We start from the raw sequence: 15,594 nt of genomic DNA on the forward strand, positions 1-15,594 counted from the left end.
GTAAGGCTGTTCTGACCAGACAAGATGAGCAAAGTCTCCTAGCCAACTCACAGTTGATCTCAAGACAACAGCAAACAAGAGAAACTGGAGAAATTGCCCAGGGATGTGTATACAATAATGCAGTTCTTATTTTAAGCCGCTACATTTTTTGGATGGTTTGTTATATAGCAACATTAAATAATCATATCTATTCAACTTGGATTAGCTATTACATTTCACCTTTAATAGTTTTGAGGACTTGAAGCCAAAAACTGTGAAGTATTTTAATTTCAGTGTCTTCCGCAAACGAGGCTTTAATAGCAGGCCAGGCAGGAAATATTACTCACAGAAAGGATTTAGAACCCCATGACAGGGTTGTATTTCTCCTACCAATAATGGTGGCTTGTTTTCCATTTAGAGTTTCTTTTGCAGTTCTGCGAGAAAGGAACAGCAGCTGGAATGAAAATCATTCATGTTGATACTATAAAAATCTGGATTGTTAGGTAAATGTCCAAGACAAACCTGGGACTCCTTTTTGCAAGGAAAAAAAATAAGTAGTTGATTTGCTTGTCCTTTTATCATTCTTTTCTGAAATGCAGAAATTTCTCAGTGCAAACCATTGCTGAGAAACATATCTATTTTTCCATATTCACAAAAATAGTTTCATTTCTATTTTGCACACTGTCTTCTACCTCCTCCAAGAGCTTAAGTAAGCAGGATTTTACTGTGTCTAAAGCTTAAATAGACCTACAGCCTAACTCGGCAATTCTAAATCTAACGACTTTATAAAAATATTTGCACATGACCACCAAGTTTGTGTATATTTTCACTGCAACAGTTTTAGAAACTGAGAAAAGCCTAAATGTCCAGTACAAATATAGCTAAATTATTAAAGCATATTTTACACCTATTACAATGAGGGTACTGGCTTTTAACTACTAACATGAAAAGACCTAAGACATTTACTAAGTAAAAAGGTAGTCAAAGAACAGTACATATAGAACAAGCCCATTTTTGTAAAAATACACATATATGCACATCTACATGTACACATGTGTGTCAATGCAAAAACTGGAAAGATAAACCAAACTGTTGGTATGCCCAACCTCTTGGAGGGGTCGGGGCAGGGGTGGGGAAACATAAAAGATGCCACAAACTGTTTCAGGAGCAAGAGTAACATTTTCCAATAAATCTTCCTTGGAATGCAGAGGGCTACAGTGTCTGACCCTAAATTGTCACAGATGATTACTAGTTATATCACATGAATGAATCCAGGGGTCAAGTTAACAATCCAGTCAAGCATTTACGAATCACACATTCACATACACATGTTGATACACATGTGACTCTATCCATCCATCCACATATATGACCCTGGGCTGAGCTTTCTTGATCACCACTATAGGTATTCTGATTCTCATCTATGAAGCCTGCTACATTTTTTTCATTCCTCAATGGGAAAGAGAAGCCTTGGTATAAAATATGGGTATTCTGCAAACTAATGGAGCAGAAGATACCAATTATGGCTAACTTACACTACCAACTGTATTGTCAATGTGAAACCAGGATGAACAGAGGCTTGAGATTCAATTTAGTCAAATACTCAAATGTTTTTAAACTACCTGGGCTTACATACAAGCTCATGAAGTACTTTTAGTTTTTAGGTTTACGGCTTTATGATATAAATTTGTAGATATTAACTTAAGGATGGTAAACACTTCCACATCCTCACCTATGCCCCTGCAAACATCATTAGCTTATCAAAATACGCTTACTTAATGATCCAGAAGTTGGTCTCCCAATCTCAATAGTGTTCCCAACTGCACTCCTAATCAGTTAGCATTGAAATGCTAGTTGAAGTTCACTTACTATCTCTGGTGCTCCATTACATCAATGGTCTGAAACAAACCACACCTCCTGGTATTTACAGGCTTGTATAGTCAACGAGTCCTCTCTCACTTTTCACTTTGGCCTTGGTCATGTGACCTGCTTTGGCCACTAGGACACACGTAAGCATGACGCACGTCGAGGTGTTGTAAGTGCTAGCACACTGGAGTCTGTCCCCTTAGGAGCCAACTGTCACGTTGTGAAGAAACTCCAAATCGACCACTAGGTGATAACACAGCACAAGGAGAGAAACACTGGATATTCTAGCCACAGCCCAGTTTCAGCTGGACATTATCTGCACGAGGGACCTCAGTGATGCCGCGGAACAGAAGAACACCCTAGCTAAGCCCAGTCAACCCAAAGGAGGGCGAAGGATTATAAATTGTTATTGTTTTGAGCCATTAAGTTTTGGGGCAGCTGGTTATGTAGCAGCAGATAACTGAAAGACTAACGCTGTCGCCAACCATCTGGAATCACCACTAACAATCTGCATAGATTCTCCAACAGTTACCTTTAAATTTTACCAGTCCATCCAAGAGTGGTTATTACAGGTACAGACAAATTGCAGCACTTTCATACACTCTCATAAACTGTGGGAGTGAACATAAGTCTGTACAAATCTTCTTGGGAGCAATCTGGCAAAACGTTAAGTGATGAGCATTTTAAAAAGCTCACACCCTTTCCCAATAATTCCAAGTCTACAAAACAGACATGCATATTAGAATGTTATATAAGAATTTTTCTCATAAGACAAATCATAGGTAGTAAAAAATTCTATTAAGTATATAATATGATATACAACACACAACATAAGCTTAATTAAAATAATATTCAACACAGTATTAGTAATACGATGCAAATCTTTAAAAAACACATGCATGATTATGCATAGGTAAGAAATATTAATAGAAATTCTCAGTGCGTAACACGAGTGGGTGACTTTTATTTCTTCTTTCTTTATACTCTTCAGTATTTTCCAATGTCCTATTATAGAAATGTATTACTGCCCTGGCTGGTGTGGGTCAGTGGACTGAGCGCCATCTTTGGAACCAAAGGGTTACTGGTTCGATTCCTGGTCAGGACATGTGCCTGGCTTGTGGGTGTGCGAAGGCAACAGATCGATGTTTCTCTCACACAATGATGTTTCTCTCCCATTCTTTCTCCCTCCCTTTCCCTATCCCTAAAAAGTAAATAAATAAAATCTCTTTAAAAAATAAGAAAATAAAAATATTACTTCTATAATCAGAAAAAATACTTATTGTAAAATAAGTATTTGGAAAAAAGCACAAACACCAACATAAACATTTATTTGATAGTTTGATTTGGAATCCTCTGATATTTATTCACTAAATTTTTTAAAATGCCATCATTATTAGAATGCATCTGTATTCAGTGATGGAGCAACTTTTTAAAAGTAAACACAGTAAAACAGATGAATTTTCAATAGAGGGAAAAATGACTAAGTATATAACGCATTACTTTCCCTCTATCACTGCTTTGTACCATAAACACTGGGCATGGAGTTCCTTATTTCTTTTTAAAACTGTCATACTGTCCTATTTTACTGAGTTTTCAGTTTCAGGGTAAACAGCTTTATAATAATTAATCAAATGGGTATTATATGCACCTTCAACCAAGTTCTGCAAATCCTGTTGGGATTAATTCAATATGAAGACTAAAACTATTTTTTTAATCCTTACCTGAGGACATGCTTATTGATTTTAGAGAGAGGGTGAGAAATGACAGAAACACCAATGTGCAAGAGAGAAACATCAAATGGCTGCTTCTTGAACGCCCCAACCGGAAATCAAACTTGTGACTTACCGGTTTGCGGGAAGACTGAGGATGCTCCAACCATGTAAGCTATACTGGCCAGGGCAAGACCAAAGCTATTTATCATCTCAAAGGTAAATTCTCTCTCTCTCTTTTTAAGACCATACCTATCCAAAGAAACAGTACGTGTAATGAATCTAAGTCATTTGGAAGGGACAGTGAAAACAAAACCCAAGTAGAACACTGATGAGAAATATATAAATAGCAAGCAGGTTTCCGCAGCCTGGGGCTCAAGCACCAGCACCGGGGGGGTCTTCTCTGAAGTGGCCAGTGATTTCAGAAGAACCACAGGGCACCCCTGGTCCACCACAGCAGGGTCGGATGCTGATCACAGGGAGGTCTACTGCTTCGGTTTCCTCAATCTCTCTTGCCCCCGACAGCAGCACCAGAGTGATTTCTATCGTTTCTTGCTCAGAATTCATCACGTTCCCTTCATTCTGCTAGGTCCAGGCCTGAACCATCCTGCACATCATGAACTACTCCCTCTGAAATGTAAGGCAACTGTCTCCTGGAAGAGCAGTTGGTATCAATAGCCCAGACGCTTCTCTTGGGTGTTTCTTAAGTTACGCACCACTTCACCAAGTAACTGTGGTGCGTAACCAAGTGGTTCTGAAACTCCTACCGTCTGTGCAACATGAGGACTACTTTCTATTCCTTTCAGGTTTCTGTAGGGCCACTGATTTCAGTATTTTCGGATTTGGTCTATGGGTCTACATTCACTTTACCCATGCTATTTTTTTCCTTTTATTGATTCTAGAGAGAGGGAAAAGGAAGGAGAAAGAGAGGGAGAGAAACATCAACCGGGTGTCTTCTGAACGAGCCCGGACCAGACCCAAGCTGTTCTTGACAGTATAGACGTCAACATCTCCCTCGTTCTCGGGAAACCACAGCAGCCTGAATTGGGCAAGTTTCTAAATGGAAACAGCATGGTCAATGGCAAGGTCTGGGTCTTGGCTGTCTCCAAGTAGGCCTGCCAGGTCTCTGTACTGTTTTGGCTTTGTCACAGATCTGGTCCCACCTTTGAGAAGACCCTATCTGTCAGTCAGAGGAGAATCACATAAATCAAACTTGATAAACAGCTGGTTTAATAACTCATACTGGGTTGGATAAATGTCACGTGGAGAATATCTATATTTCACAAAGAGCCAAATTATAAAGTTTCTGAACAGCATGATATTAAGCTGTCATTATCAAAATTTATTTAATCAAGAAGTATTTATCGAGGAACTACTATGAGAAAGGCTTAGACTAAGGGACTAAATACAGCAATGAGCAAGACTGCTTTTCATGAAGCTTACCTACCATATGGAGTGTGTGCAAGCAGGCATTAATCTAAGTGTCACCTTGATTCTAACACACATTTTTAAAAGACTGTTTCTGAAATAACGATTGAGGGGTTATTTAATATAATATGGTCATGTCTCTCTTTTCCCTCCAAAAGCTATTATTAAATCAGTAGGAACTGATGCTCACTGGTAGCTTAAAAGAAATATGGTAATTACATAATTAAATATTTAATCATAATCCTGTTAAGTACTAAGAAGTACAAGGAGAGAATCTGAGGAGAAACAGAACTTATTCTGGAAGGGCTCCATTAGCCCTCCAAAACCTCACCAACGACCCTGAGGCTGGATCATGTGTCTCCTCCTCTGCCTGGACCTGCAGTGGTTCATCTCCCTGAGTAACAACAGCCAATTACATCAATCAACCAGGCCCCCACACATGCCAGCCCGTTACTGCTCTGGTTTCCCCCTCCCTTTTCTCCTACACTCTTTCCTCCCCACTGTTCTCTCCTGATTCTCTCGCCCTGCTCATTATTTTTTCTTATAGCATTTATATATTCTTACATACTATACAACGTACTCATTTGTTTACTTATTCTGACATCTCACTTGCCCTAAAGGTAGCTTTTGGGTCTATTCTGGTTAGTGCTGTATCCTCATCACCAAGGCATATAATTATGAGGTCAAAATGTGGTAAAGAGAAATGAAAGAAAAACTGCATCAGTGGGTGACTGATTGGGAGACCTCACCACTGGGGCTGAAATAATAATCAAAATCAGTTGGCTAAGCCTTGCTCTCTACTCTATAGTAGACAGCAACTTCAGCTACAGTTTTACTCCTTTTTCTAAATTTCCACCTCACACCAATCCGATCCCAAGTCTATCTTTAGGTATGGCAACATTCTCCCTCTGGTTATGGTCCAATCTCAACACCAAGATGCTATTTATTCTTCATCTTTCAGATGACTTTGCACTGCTCTGTTCTGATCCATTCTGTGGGGATTTCACAGCTGAACTTTCAGAGGCAGGCTCATCTCTGTGTCTGTGAGAAGGTCCTCTTAGCAGAGCTGGTCAAAAGCATGATGTATACTTCACAGCACTTTATCACAGTCCACAATGGTATATCTGTGGTTATTTTATTACCGACTCTCCCGCTAATTTAAATATAAGCTCCTTAAGACTAAGGTCTCTGTCTGTTTCAATGACAGAGCTTAAATCACTTGGCACACAGTAAACAACTCTAAGTATCTGTTGAACAAATAATGGTATTACCAGCTTGGTTCTAATATACAGTCCATTAAGTAGCTGAGAGAGGGTTTTGGGGGGAGAGTTGTGTTTCTTGTGCAGAAGGAAATAATAGATGATAATGCTGGGAGTCTTATAAAAAGGCCAGATTTTAGCCACCTGTAATGCTATGCCCGGCAGCTCCCACTGAAACCACCACCGACGGCTCCACCCACAGTTCTCCCGGACCACCTTACTCACTCATTCTGGCCGGTGTGCCAATCACTCTCATTGCCACTGAGGCACACAGGCGTTTGACCTCTCTTTCCCTGTCAACATTCTAGCTCAGTTAAGAATTCTGAGGCCTGTCAACTCCTTCTTAATGTCTTTTTTTAAAAATAAGAATTCTTTTCTTTTAATGTTATTTATTTACTCTTTCTAGAGAGAGGAGAAGAGGAGAAAGAGAGGGAGAGAAACATCAGTGTGCGGCTGCTCCTCACATTTCCCCAAATGGGGACCTGGTCTGCAACCTGATCTAGCGCTTTGGAACTTGAACCAGTGACCCTTTGGTTCATAGGCCTGCGCTCAACCCACTGAGCTACACCAGCCAAGGCCTTAATATCTTTAAATCAATGGCCTCCTTCCTTTCCATTCCCACTGCTACTTGGTTCAAGCAATTACTTCCTAGATGACAGTTAACAGACCCAAAATTGTTCTCCTGGATTCCAGGCTCGTTCCCTTCTAATCCATGCTGCTTATATTAAAATCTCCCTTAAAACCTTCACATATTAATGCAGTGGCTTGCCTAGAAAATAAAAAGCTGAGCCTGACATTCGAAGACCAGACACAATAGAGCTCCAAGCGGTATTCCTAGTTTTACCTCCCATTTTCTATGCTGACATCATTTACCACCTACCACTATCCATCACACACACTGTAATAGTCCCACCCCCATGAATTTATCCTACCATTCATTTATATCAAGCCATGTGAATTCCATCCAACACCCCCAGGCCTGGCTCAACCCCTATCTTCTTCCTTCACGCCTCTCCAGGGCAGCAGGCCACTCTGCCTCTTCCTCCTCTGCTTTCCTCTGACACTACCTGACAGACGCTAGTATCAACTGTTCACACTATTACTCCAATTTACACACACACACACATATATATAGCTTTTCACCACTAACACCAACTTACACGTATCTGTTATAGAAACAGGAAAAGGTCACAAGAGAAGAGCATTTGTCAACAAATGCTACTGAAGAACTCAATCCTTTTCACAGGACAAATGAAGGTGGCTACACCGGCCTGTTTACACCCAGCCAGCTAGCCTCCAGGGCCGCCAAATCTCACGCTTACAACCAATTTTATCTTTTCCTAGTCTTCATTTCTTCCCCCTTCCTAAACAGCCACCAGCTCTGAGAAGAAGAAAAAACACACAGAGGGGCCTATGCAGATTAGGGGATAAATCGTTTGAGAAATCCAGACAGGGTTCTCCAAATGCCACCACTTGAGCTGTGGAGGCTCCTTTTATTCTATCCCAGTTTTCCTTCCTCATCACGGACTCAGCTTCCTCAGAGGGTAACTGGATGCTAGGCATTCAGCTGCACGTGGGAATTGCAAAGAGAGGACACTGGGCAGGCCTGGTCTTGAGCAGTGGTCCTGGGGCTACAAAGACAGACAGTAGGATTCCACAATAACATTCAGTATGGTGGAAGTCCTGGTACCCCGATCTTGAAAGTCTAAATGCATTTTATTATTAAAACAGTTATTTATGGTAAACTTGCCTAATCTGTCACTCTTCTTTCCCTTTATAAAAAGGGCATTTTAAAATCACATGTTTTTTCCCCCATTTTTGTTGTTGTTTTAAGGTCTTTCTCCTACCAGACTGCAAGCTCCAGGAAGGCAGGGTCCCTGCAGAGTGGTCACCTGTTCATTTCTAAGCCCCTAGAATAGTGCCTGGCATTTACTAGGCACTCGCAAGTATTCGACAGATGAAAAGAAATGACCAAATTCTAAGATGCTGTCAATATACAACACTAGTCAACAAGTGTTTAGGTTGAGTAAGCTTTTGTTTGTAGGGTGACCTACTAACTTAACCTCTGCACTTGTTTCTATGAAAGAATACCTCTAGTCCCAAGCAACCAACTTATGGAGAGATACATATCATAAAACCTGCTAATACGGCCCTGTATTTTTAGGTATAGAAGGGTTTTAGCCCAGAGCCCCCCGAATTTGAATGGCGGTGACTAGCAGTGAAGGTATATGACCTAAAGTAGGTCCTTAACCTCTTTAAGTTTCGGTTTCGTCATCTGAGAAAGACAAAGATAACAGAAGGCTACTGTGAAGATTAAATTAATGCTATGCTGAAATGCCTCACACTAAGTAAGTCCACACCCATCTCCATCTTTTAATTCATGTCTTTACTGCAAACTCCATGAAGGTTATTCCTAGCTGTGCTCTGCCTACTGAATTAATAAAAAGTGCTTTCCACAAGTGAGAATTACATATTACAGTTCAAACTCTGTTATGAACATGAAAAAGAAATACAACGTCCATGAATTGTTCTGAGCAGTATATGGTTATTGCTTGAGTAACCAAAATCCAATTATAATATTATAGTACTACCAGGTATACCAAACAAATTTTAAGTACCAAATACATAGTAATATAGTCTAACATTCTTGTGGCAACTATGTCATATTCCCCACCTTCACTCCTTATTCTGTATTGTAATAATCTATGAAGAAATATTTTTTTCTCTCTCTTACATCCTTGAATAGCTACTTCATGTAAGAATTCCCCTCACTGCAAGTTAGTTTGAAATTCTCAACACACGTTAGATCCAGCTATCGCAGATACTGAAATAAAACTTGATTCGTCAAAAATCAAACACTGCTCTATTCGCATATCTAAGACAAAGCTCAATTTTCAGAACTAAAAATATTTTAAGTCAAGGAAAAAGCAATAGGAAAATACAACCTCAAAATTTACATACTATTTTATTATCCTGCAGTGACTTTTTTCCATCTCGCAGCCTGCCCCATAAAACAATGACCTTTAAATAATCAGGGCAAAGTTTCTCACCGTTCAGAGAACTCTGCTGTAAGATTTCCTTGGCACTTCACATTAACCAGCTCAAAGCTTTGAAGCACAAAGGAACAGTCAATGACACATCCACTTTAAGTTGCCATGACCTGTCATTACGGAGTCATTAAGTGGTATCCTCCATTGAGTAAGCAGAGAGCTTTGCAACTTTTAAATATATAAGATTATTTTGCATGCTTTATGAGCTAAGGCATTTGCACATTTAAAGCTATACTTTATAAATTATAAAACTCACTGACAACTATTCCTAAAGATAAGTAGCATGAATTAAGTTGTAAAAGCAATACAGAAACTCAATAATCAAATTCAACCTCTGTGTGCATATATTTACACACACACATAATAAAATATTTTAGAGGCTGGCTACCTTAAGGTACACAGAAAAACTACTTTTCTCAGAAAAAAATTAAAGTATTAAATATTTAGATTGAAGATAATTAATTTTCAAATATTCACATTTGGGGGCCAGATGGGTTTAGAGTAAAATACATTTTCTGTATTATATATTCTGTTATCTAACTGTATACCTTTATTAAAAACCGATTTGAAAGAGTACACGACGTAAGCTGATTACCCAACTTGTATCTGTACAACTCTCACTCCAATCGAGTCCTTTGTTGACATTAGCACTAGTAACTGTTCCCTGCAGGGAAGACACGCACACAAAGCACAAACTGCAGCACCAGGAAGAAAGCACACACAACTCAGGCCTACATCCTTCATACTTATCGGTGGTTATCTGTAAACGCTTAAAGAGCGAGACTAAAATAGTCAAGCAAGACAGGAAAGCCAAGTAGCCTTCCCCATTTCCCACATCATCTCTTCTTGGCACTGTGAGTTCATTATTTTGTAGATTATTGTAAATCCTCAGAACAGTGTAAAAATTCAAAGAAATTTAAAAATGGGACAGAATTTAGAAGTTGCCTTTCTCAGCTGGCCTAATTTAAAGATGTGAAGACTGACCTCCAAAGTGTTTAAGAGGTTTAAGACTACTGTCTCTCCCTGGCTGATGTGGCTCAGTGGGTGGGGTCAAGCCAAAGGGTCGCTGGCTCAATTCCTAGTCAAGGCATAAGCCTGGGTGCCAGTCGGGTCCCCAGTAGGAAGCACGCAAGAGGCAACCACACATTGATGTTTCTCTCCCTCTCTTTCTCCTTTCATTACTCTCTCTCTAAAAACAAATAAATCAAGTCTAAAAAAAGACCACTATCTAGCTCTTCTCACTCTTCCCTTCTCAGATGCCTTACCACCCACACTGACTCAACTGTCAATACCAAATATTATCAAAGGGAATTCTTTTTGGTAATCTACCATTCTGAGCAATAATCCCTAACTGCTACTATCAACACAAGTAAAAAGTTTCTAGGAAATTAGAACCTACATTAGGAATTTAACTAATCTTAAAAGAAATTAGTCTTTTGCCCTGGCAGGTGCAGCTCAGTGGACTGAATGCCAGCCTGTGAACCGAAAGGTAGCTGGTTCGATTCCCAGTCAGGGCACATGCCTGGATTGGGGGCCAGGTTCCCAGTTGAGTGCATGCAAGAGGCAACCAATCCATGTATCTCTCACATTTTGATGTCTCTCCCTCTCCTTCTTCCTCCCGTCTCCTCTCTCTAAAAGTAAATAAAACCTTAAAAAAATCTTTTAAATTAGTCCTCTAACGTAATCCAGAAAGGAAAGGCAATAGGATCTATCAATCAACAAATCATATGTTATACATAAAGGAAGTTTAATGAGTGATGTTTCCCTAACATGTTCAATTTTAGAACAAATTACTTTCATAAACTAAATTATATATTACTTTTAGACACAATTATTAGCCATCTCTTAATACCACATAATTGAAAAACACTAGTTTAAAATGTCCTCAGAGTTAAAGTAAAATTACAGCTTTCTTAATATTGTCCTCATTTTCCTGAGAAATTTACTTAGGCATGACACTCAAAAAAAGATGCCAATTTGTTTAAGTCAGCATAAAAGAAAGTCTAATCAAAATGGCTAGTAGAAGAAAACTCAGTCTTTCTTAACAGCTTAGTTCTGAATTAAAATATACATATTCAGCCCACACAGAATAACATTTTGCACTCTCAAACTTCATCTACAAATGCACACAATCACAGAAATTAAGACATCATTAAGAATTACTGTGTAGCTCCTATTTTTGTAAGATCAATGAGGCTTATGTAGTTAAAGTTATATTAAAAAAATAAATGAACTCCAGCTTCAGAAATAGCAAGACATCAAAAAAGAAAAAAGAAAAAGCAGCATCTCTTTCCATGGCAATAAAAACTCCCTTTAAATTAAGATGAAAATAAGCACTAGAAGAAATATTTGATGACGCTGAGCTTCACTCATACCTTTAGTTTTAATCCCTTTAATAATGTGTAACACAATCTCCAAATAAAAGCGGCAACTGAAACACATCCAGAAGTACCACACCTGTGCTTTCTCTGTTTCTACATCCAAAAGCAAGCATTTCTAATATCCATAAATATCCTTTGACATTTTATGTAAATATCATTCTCAAAACTGTTACCGCCAAACAACCAATTATAATTCAGTCGAAGTATGGCATGGTCTTAAAAATGTCACTCAGTGAAATACCTTACAGGGCTGGATGAAATAAAGGTAACTTTAGCTAGGTATCTGCAAATATTAAATCAACTGTTGACCTGTCAGCCAAATCTATTCTCTTTCCAGCTTCAGTTCCTTAAAATTAAGCAAAAATTTTTAAAACAACAGAAACAAGCTCTTAAGTAAACAAGCTTCTAATTTAAAATGAAAATAAAACTACCTTTACTTTCCCCTGGGGAGTAAGAATTTTTCCTACATAATTTGACTGCAAGCATTGCATTTGTTTCGAGGTACTACCAAGTGAACTGTGACTAGAAATTCAATCTTTTGCAGAATTAGTTTAAAGGTTAGGACTGACTGGTCATCTCCCCTCTGCATGCTCCACGGAAAGCCTTTTATTCTATCACAAACATCAGCAACACACTTAGGTGCATTTTAAAAACAGAGATATTTAAATAAACTGAGCACATCACAAACAATACGCAACAGACGTTGGTGGGAACACTTGTTTTTCCTTTCAGCCCTGTCACTGTTCCTCCCGCTACATGTAACCCAGCTCTACCTCCTCACTTCTACTTATTAACAGCTCTGATCAAAAACCACACGAAAAAATTCACATAAAAAGAAAAAACATGCTACAGACAAAAATGGTATAACGTTGTATCACCCAGGAATCAGAAGGACCAAAAAGGTTATTGTGGCCATAAATGGTCCAATTTCCAAATCAATGAATAAATGTCCAGGCAAATAACACACACAAAAAACTAGAGTGTCATTGTTTCTCTCAAAATTCCATTATACAAAGGATGAAGTCAACATTACATAATAAACCTTAAAAAACCATAATCCTATCTAGACATACAAATATTCAACTGAACATTAACTGCAACGCTTGAATAGGCAAGGAAAAAACATAGTAAGAAAACTCACTTTATATAGTATCTTGCACCTTCAAAAGTATATGCTTCTTCCCAGCCAGTAGGCAAATCTAAAAAACATACATTTCACAATTAGTATTATTTCAAAGGATAGCAAAATAAGTTTCCATCCTTTTCACAATCAGCTATTTTCATTTATTAAGTCAGTTTCCAACAAAAAAGTGTATAACTGGTAATAAAGCTCACAGTAGATAAAATATCTTTGGGAAAACAGCAATTCAAGTTGAAAACCATCATAAAAGTATCACAATATCAGAAATTATCTGATAGGATGTATATACTTTAATGATGAGAGACCAAACAGAGGCAGTCTAATCCTAGGTAAAATACCTATGAATGGTTGGCTAAAAAAAAAAAAAAAAAAAAAAAAAGGCCAAAAACAAAACACCTGAGCGTTAAAATCAACACCTGCTCTTTTGCAGGTATAATGTGTCTATTTAAGACCATACCTTTCAGCTACATAAATGAATCCATCCAGGAAGTTTCACTGATGAGAAAAAACTTCCAATGTACTTAAATTAAGGGAAAAGAAATCTGACATCACATACTTTTACATGTATGTTTCTACTGACTTTAAGAGATGTGAAGTTTCAAGTAATAAACCTGGGAATAATGCAGCTGAACCATGGTAACTTTATTATATATTACTTACAAATGACTAGTGGGGCTTGGATTTAATCACAGTACCTCTCTGAAATAAAAAGCCATTAATGTGTGTACAAAACCACAGTCAAAGCAAATAAACCAAACCAGAAAAAATCATAATAAGCATGTTTTTAAAATATTAACGTGAAATAATGTAGGAGAATATAATTTTTCTGTGGTGTCAATGTTATCAAATCTATGGGAGTAAAATGGGATACAAATTTATATTACACATAACCAAAATAAGAAACAATTCCACAAGGTAATTAGGTTAAATAATTTAAATACCAGTTTGTCTTCTAAAATAAGTCTGTTACTATCCATAAGGCAAAGAGGCCAGCAAAGTTGAAATAAACATGCAAAACATCGGAAGGCATATTTAGGTCAAATGCTGCTCGAAGGACTTAGGAAATATGACGGTGTTATTAGTCAGAAATGCCTTCAAAATGTAATCTCATGTTTGCTACACCAACCTTCCCTTTCCTCCTCCACCTTTTTGCAAATTTAGAGACATTAGTCACTTTGGTGAACTCCAGAATTTGAAAGAAAAAGCAGGTTTAATATCCTGCCAACTTTAGGAGAGTCAGAATCCTCGAGTTGGAGAGAAAGTAGTATCCTGGAAGGCAGCTGTGAAGAACTGCTGGAGGCGGCCTCACCTTCGACCCAAACAGTTCTTAAGCTTCTCCAATCACCAGAAATAGAGGCAGGCCAGTAAGAGAACACATGTTACATTTCAAAGACAAACAAGTTTCATGAATGTAAACAAAGAACGGCAAAAGAAAGCCAGACCCGCACTGAAGCTACAACCAGCCTTTCTCCAGCTCAACTCACATTTTTAGCAAACAGGCTACCCAAGGAACAGGAGAGATCTGCTTCCCCGCCGATCTCCTCCAATTAAGGCACAAATGCCCACACATGGGACACCCCCTTGCACGCCCACCGCCTCCTGGCAGTCTGTGCAACCTCCGTGCGGCTGCCGGGGACTTTGAATTTGGCTGGCCAGCAAGTGCGGCTGCAAATGCCTCCTCCGGCAGGAGGGAAAGGGCCCAGCTGATTTCCCGGGCTGATCTCGGTCTCAGAGGATCACAGCACCCCCAAACTCCTCTCTTCCTCACCTTCCCACAAATCCCACCTAGGAGGAGGAGGCGAAGGAGGAAGCTGCATGGCAGGAGGCAGCTCTCCCGGGAGGAGGGAGAGGATGTGAACACTTTTTCTCGGCGAACCAGTGGCAGGGTCCCAGGCAGCAAGGAGGGGAGTGGAAAAGGTTTCCCGAAACATTGAAAAGGGGTGGGGGGATTTGGAAGGGGCGGGGGAGAGTAGTAAAATTGAGGAGTGGCTGCGAGAGGTAAAACTCGGGATTCCAGGAAGAAGGGAATCGGCCACCACAGGGGCGTGAGGGTTGTCCAGGTTGGGATGGGAAGAGGGCGGAGGAAGAGGGCGCCGTCTGCAAATGGTGATGAAAGGCTGCGGAAAAGAGGGACGTCCAGAGACCAGAAAGAACTCCGGTGGCCGGTCCCCCGCTGACCCCCGCCTAACCTCGCCGCCTCCCGAAGACTGCAGCTCGGGGCAGGTTGCCGGGAGGCGGGTGGCCCGTGATCTGCCACCTCCTCCAGGCAGAGCCCAACTCCGATGGGGCCCGGCCGGGCTCAGTGTTACCTGTACTCTGCCGACGGTGTCCGGTGACCACGGCCTCGCCAGTGACAGGATGCAGCCAGGTAGTGCTCTTTGCCTCCTCGCTGCAGGGGTGAGAGAAAGGGCAGAGACCGAGCGTGAGTGGGGGTCGCGAGAGGAGGCGAGAGGGCTGAAGCGGCACAGACCGGGCTCTCTCCCCTCTTCTCGGCAGCCTCCCGCACCCTCCGGGCCCCCGCGCCGTCCCCAGCTCTTTACTTGATGAAAAAGACTCGGCCGCCCCTGGTGATCCCGTAAGTCCAGGACCGGGGCAGCGAACAGATACACTCCAGGTTCAGATCCGCCGCCATGTCTGATCCCCAGCCACCGCCGCCGCCGCCACCGCCTTCTCCTGCGGCCGCCGCGGGAGGAGGGAGCGAGCGAAGGGAACGCGGAGCGAGCGCGGCCGGAGCGCGCCTCTCCAGCCCGGCGCGCCCCCGCGCGCCCTACCCCCTCGGGC

The 15,594-nt window shown here is 40.5% G+C and overlaps 1 protein-coding gene across 12 annotated transcripts in view; it reads right to left on the reverse strand.

Moving 5' to 3' along the window:
* PLEKHA5 (pleckstrin homology domain containing A5) overlaps nucleotides 1-15,594 on the reverse strand; it is a 202,623-nt gene extending 187,029 nt beyond the window's left edge. For 3 of the 12 annotated variants that reach the window (XM_037033903.1, XM_037033906.1, XM_037033907.1), the window contains exons 1-3: nucleotides 15,354-15,592; nucleotides 15,123-15,202; nucleotides 12,814-12,871 (exon numbers count right to left, since the gene is read on the reverse strand). In XM_037033903.1, coding sequence (XP_036889798.1) covers nucleotides 12,814-12,871; nucleotides 15,123-15,202; nucleotides 15,354-15,445 — 230 coding nt within the window. In that variant the 5' untranslated portion in view covers nucleotides 15,446-15,592. Of the gene's footprint in view, nucleotides 1-12,813; nucleotides 12,872-15,122; nucleotides 15,203-15,353 lie in introns of all 12 variants that reach the window. The other 9 variants (XM_037033914.1, XM_037033908.1, XM_037033910.1 and 6 more) reach the window with 5 other exon arrangements.

Source organism: Sturnira hondurensis, unplaced genomic scaffold, assembly GCF_014824575.4.
Source record: "Sturnira hondurensis isolate 20B ecotype Veracruz unplaced genomic scaffold, ASM1482457v3 Scaffold0021795, whole genome shotgun sequence".
NCBI classification, from domain to species: Eukaryota; Metazoa; Chordata; class Mammalia; order Chiroptera; family Phyllostomidae; genus Sturnira; species Sturnira hondurensis.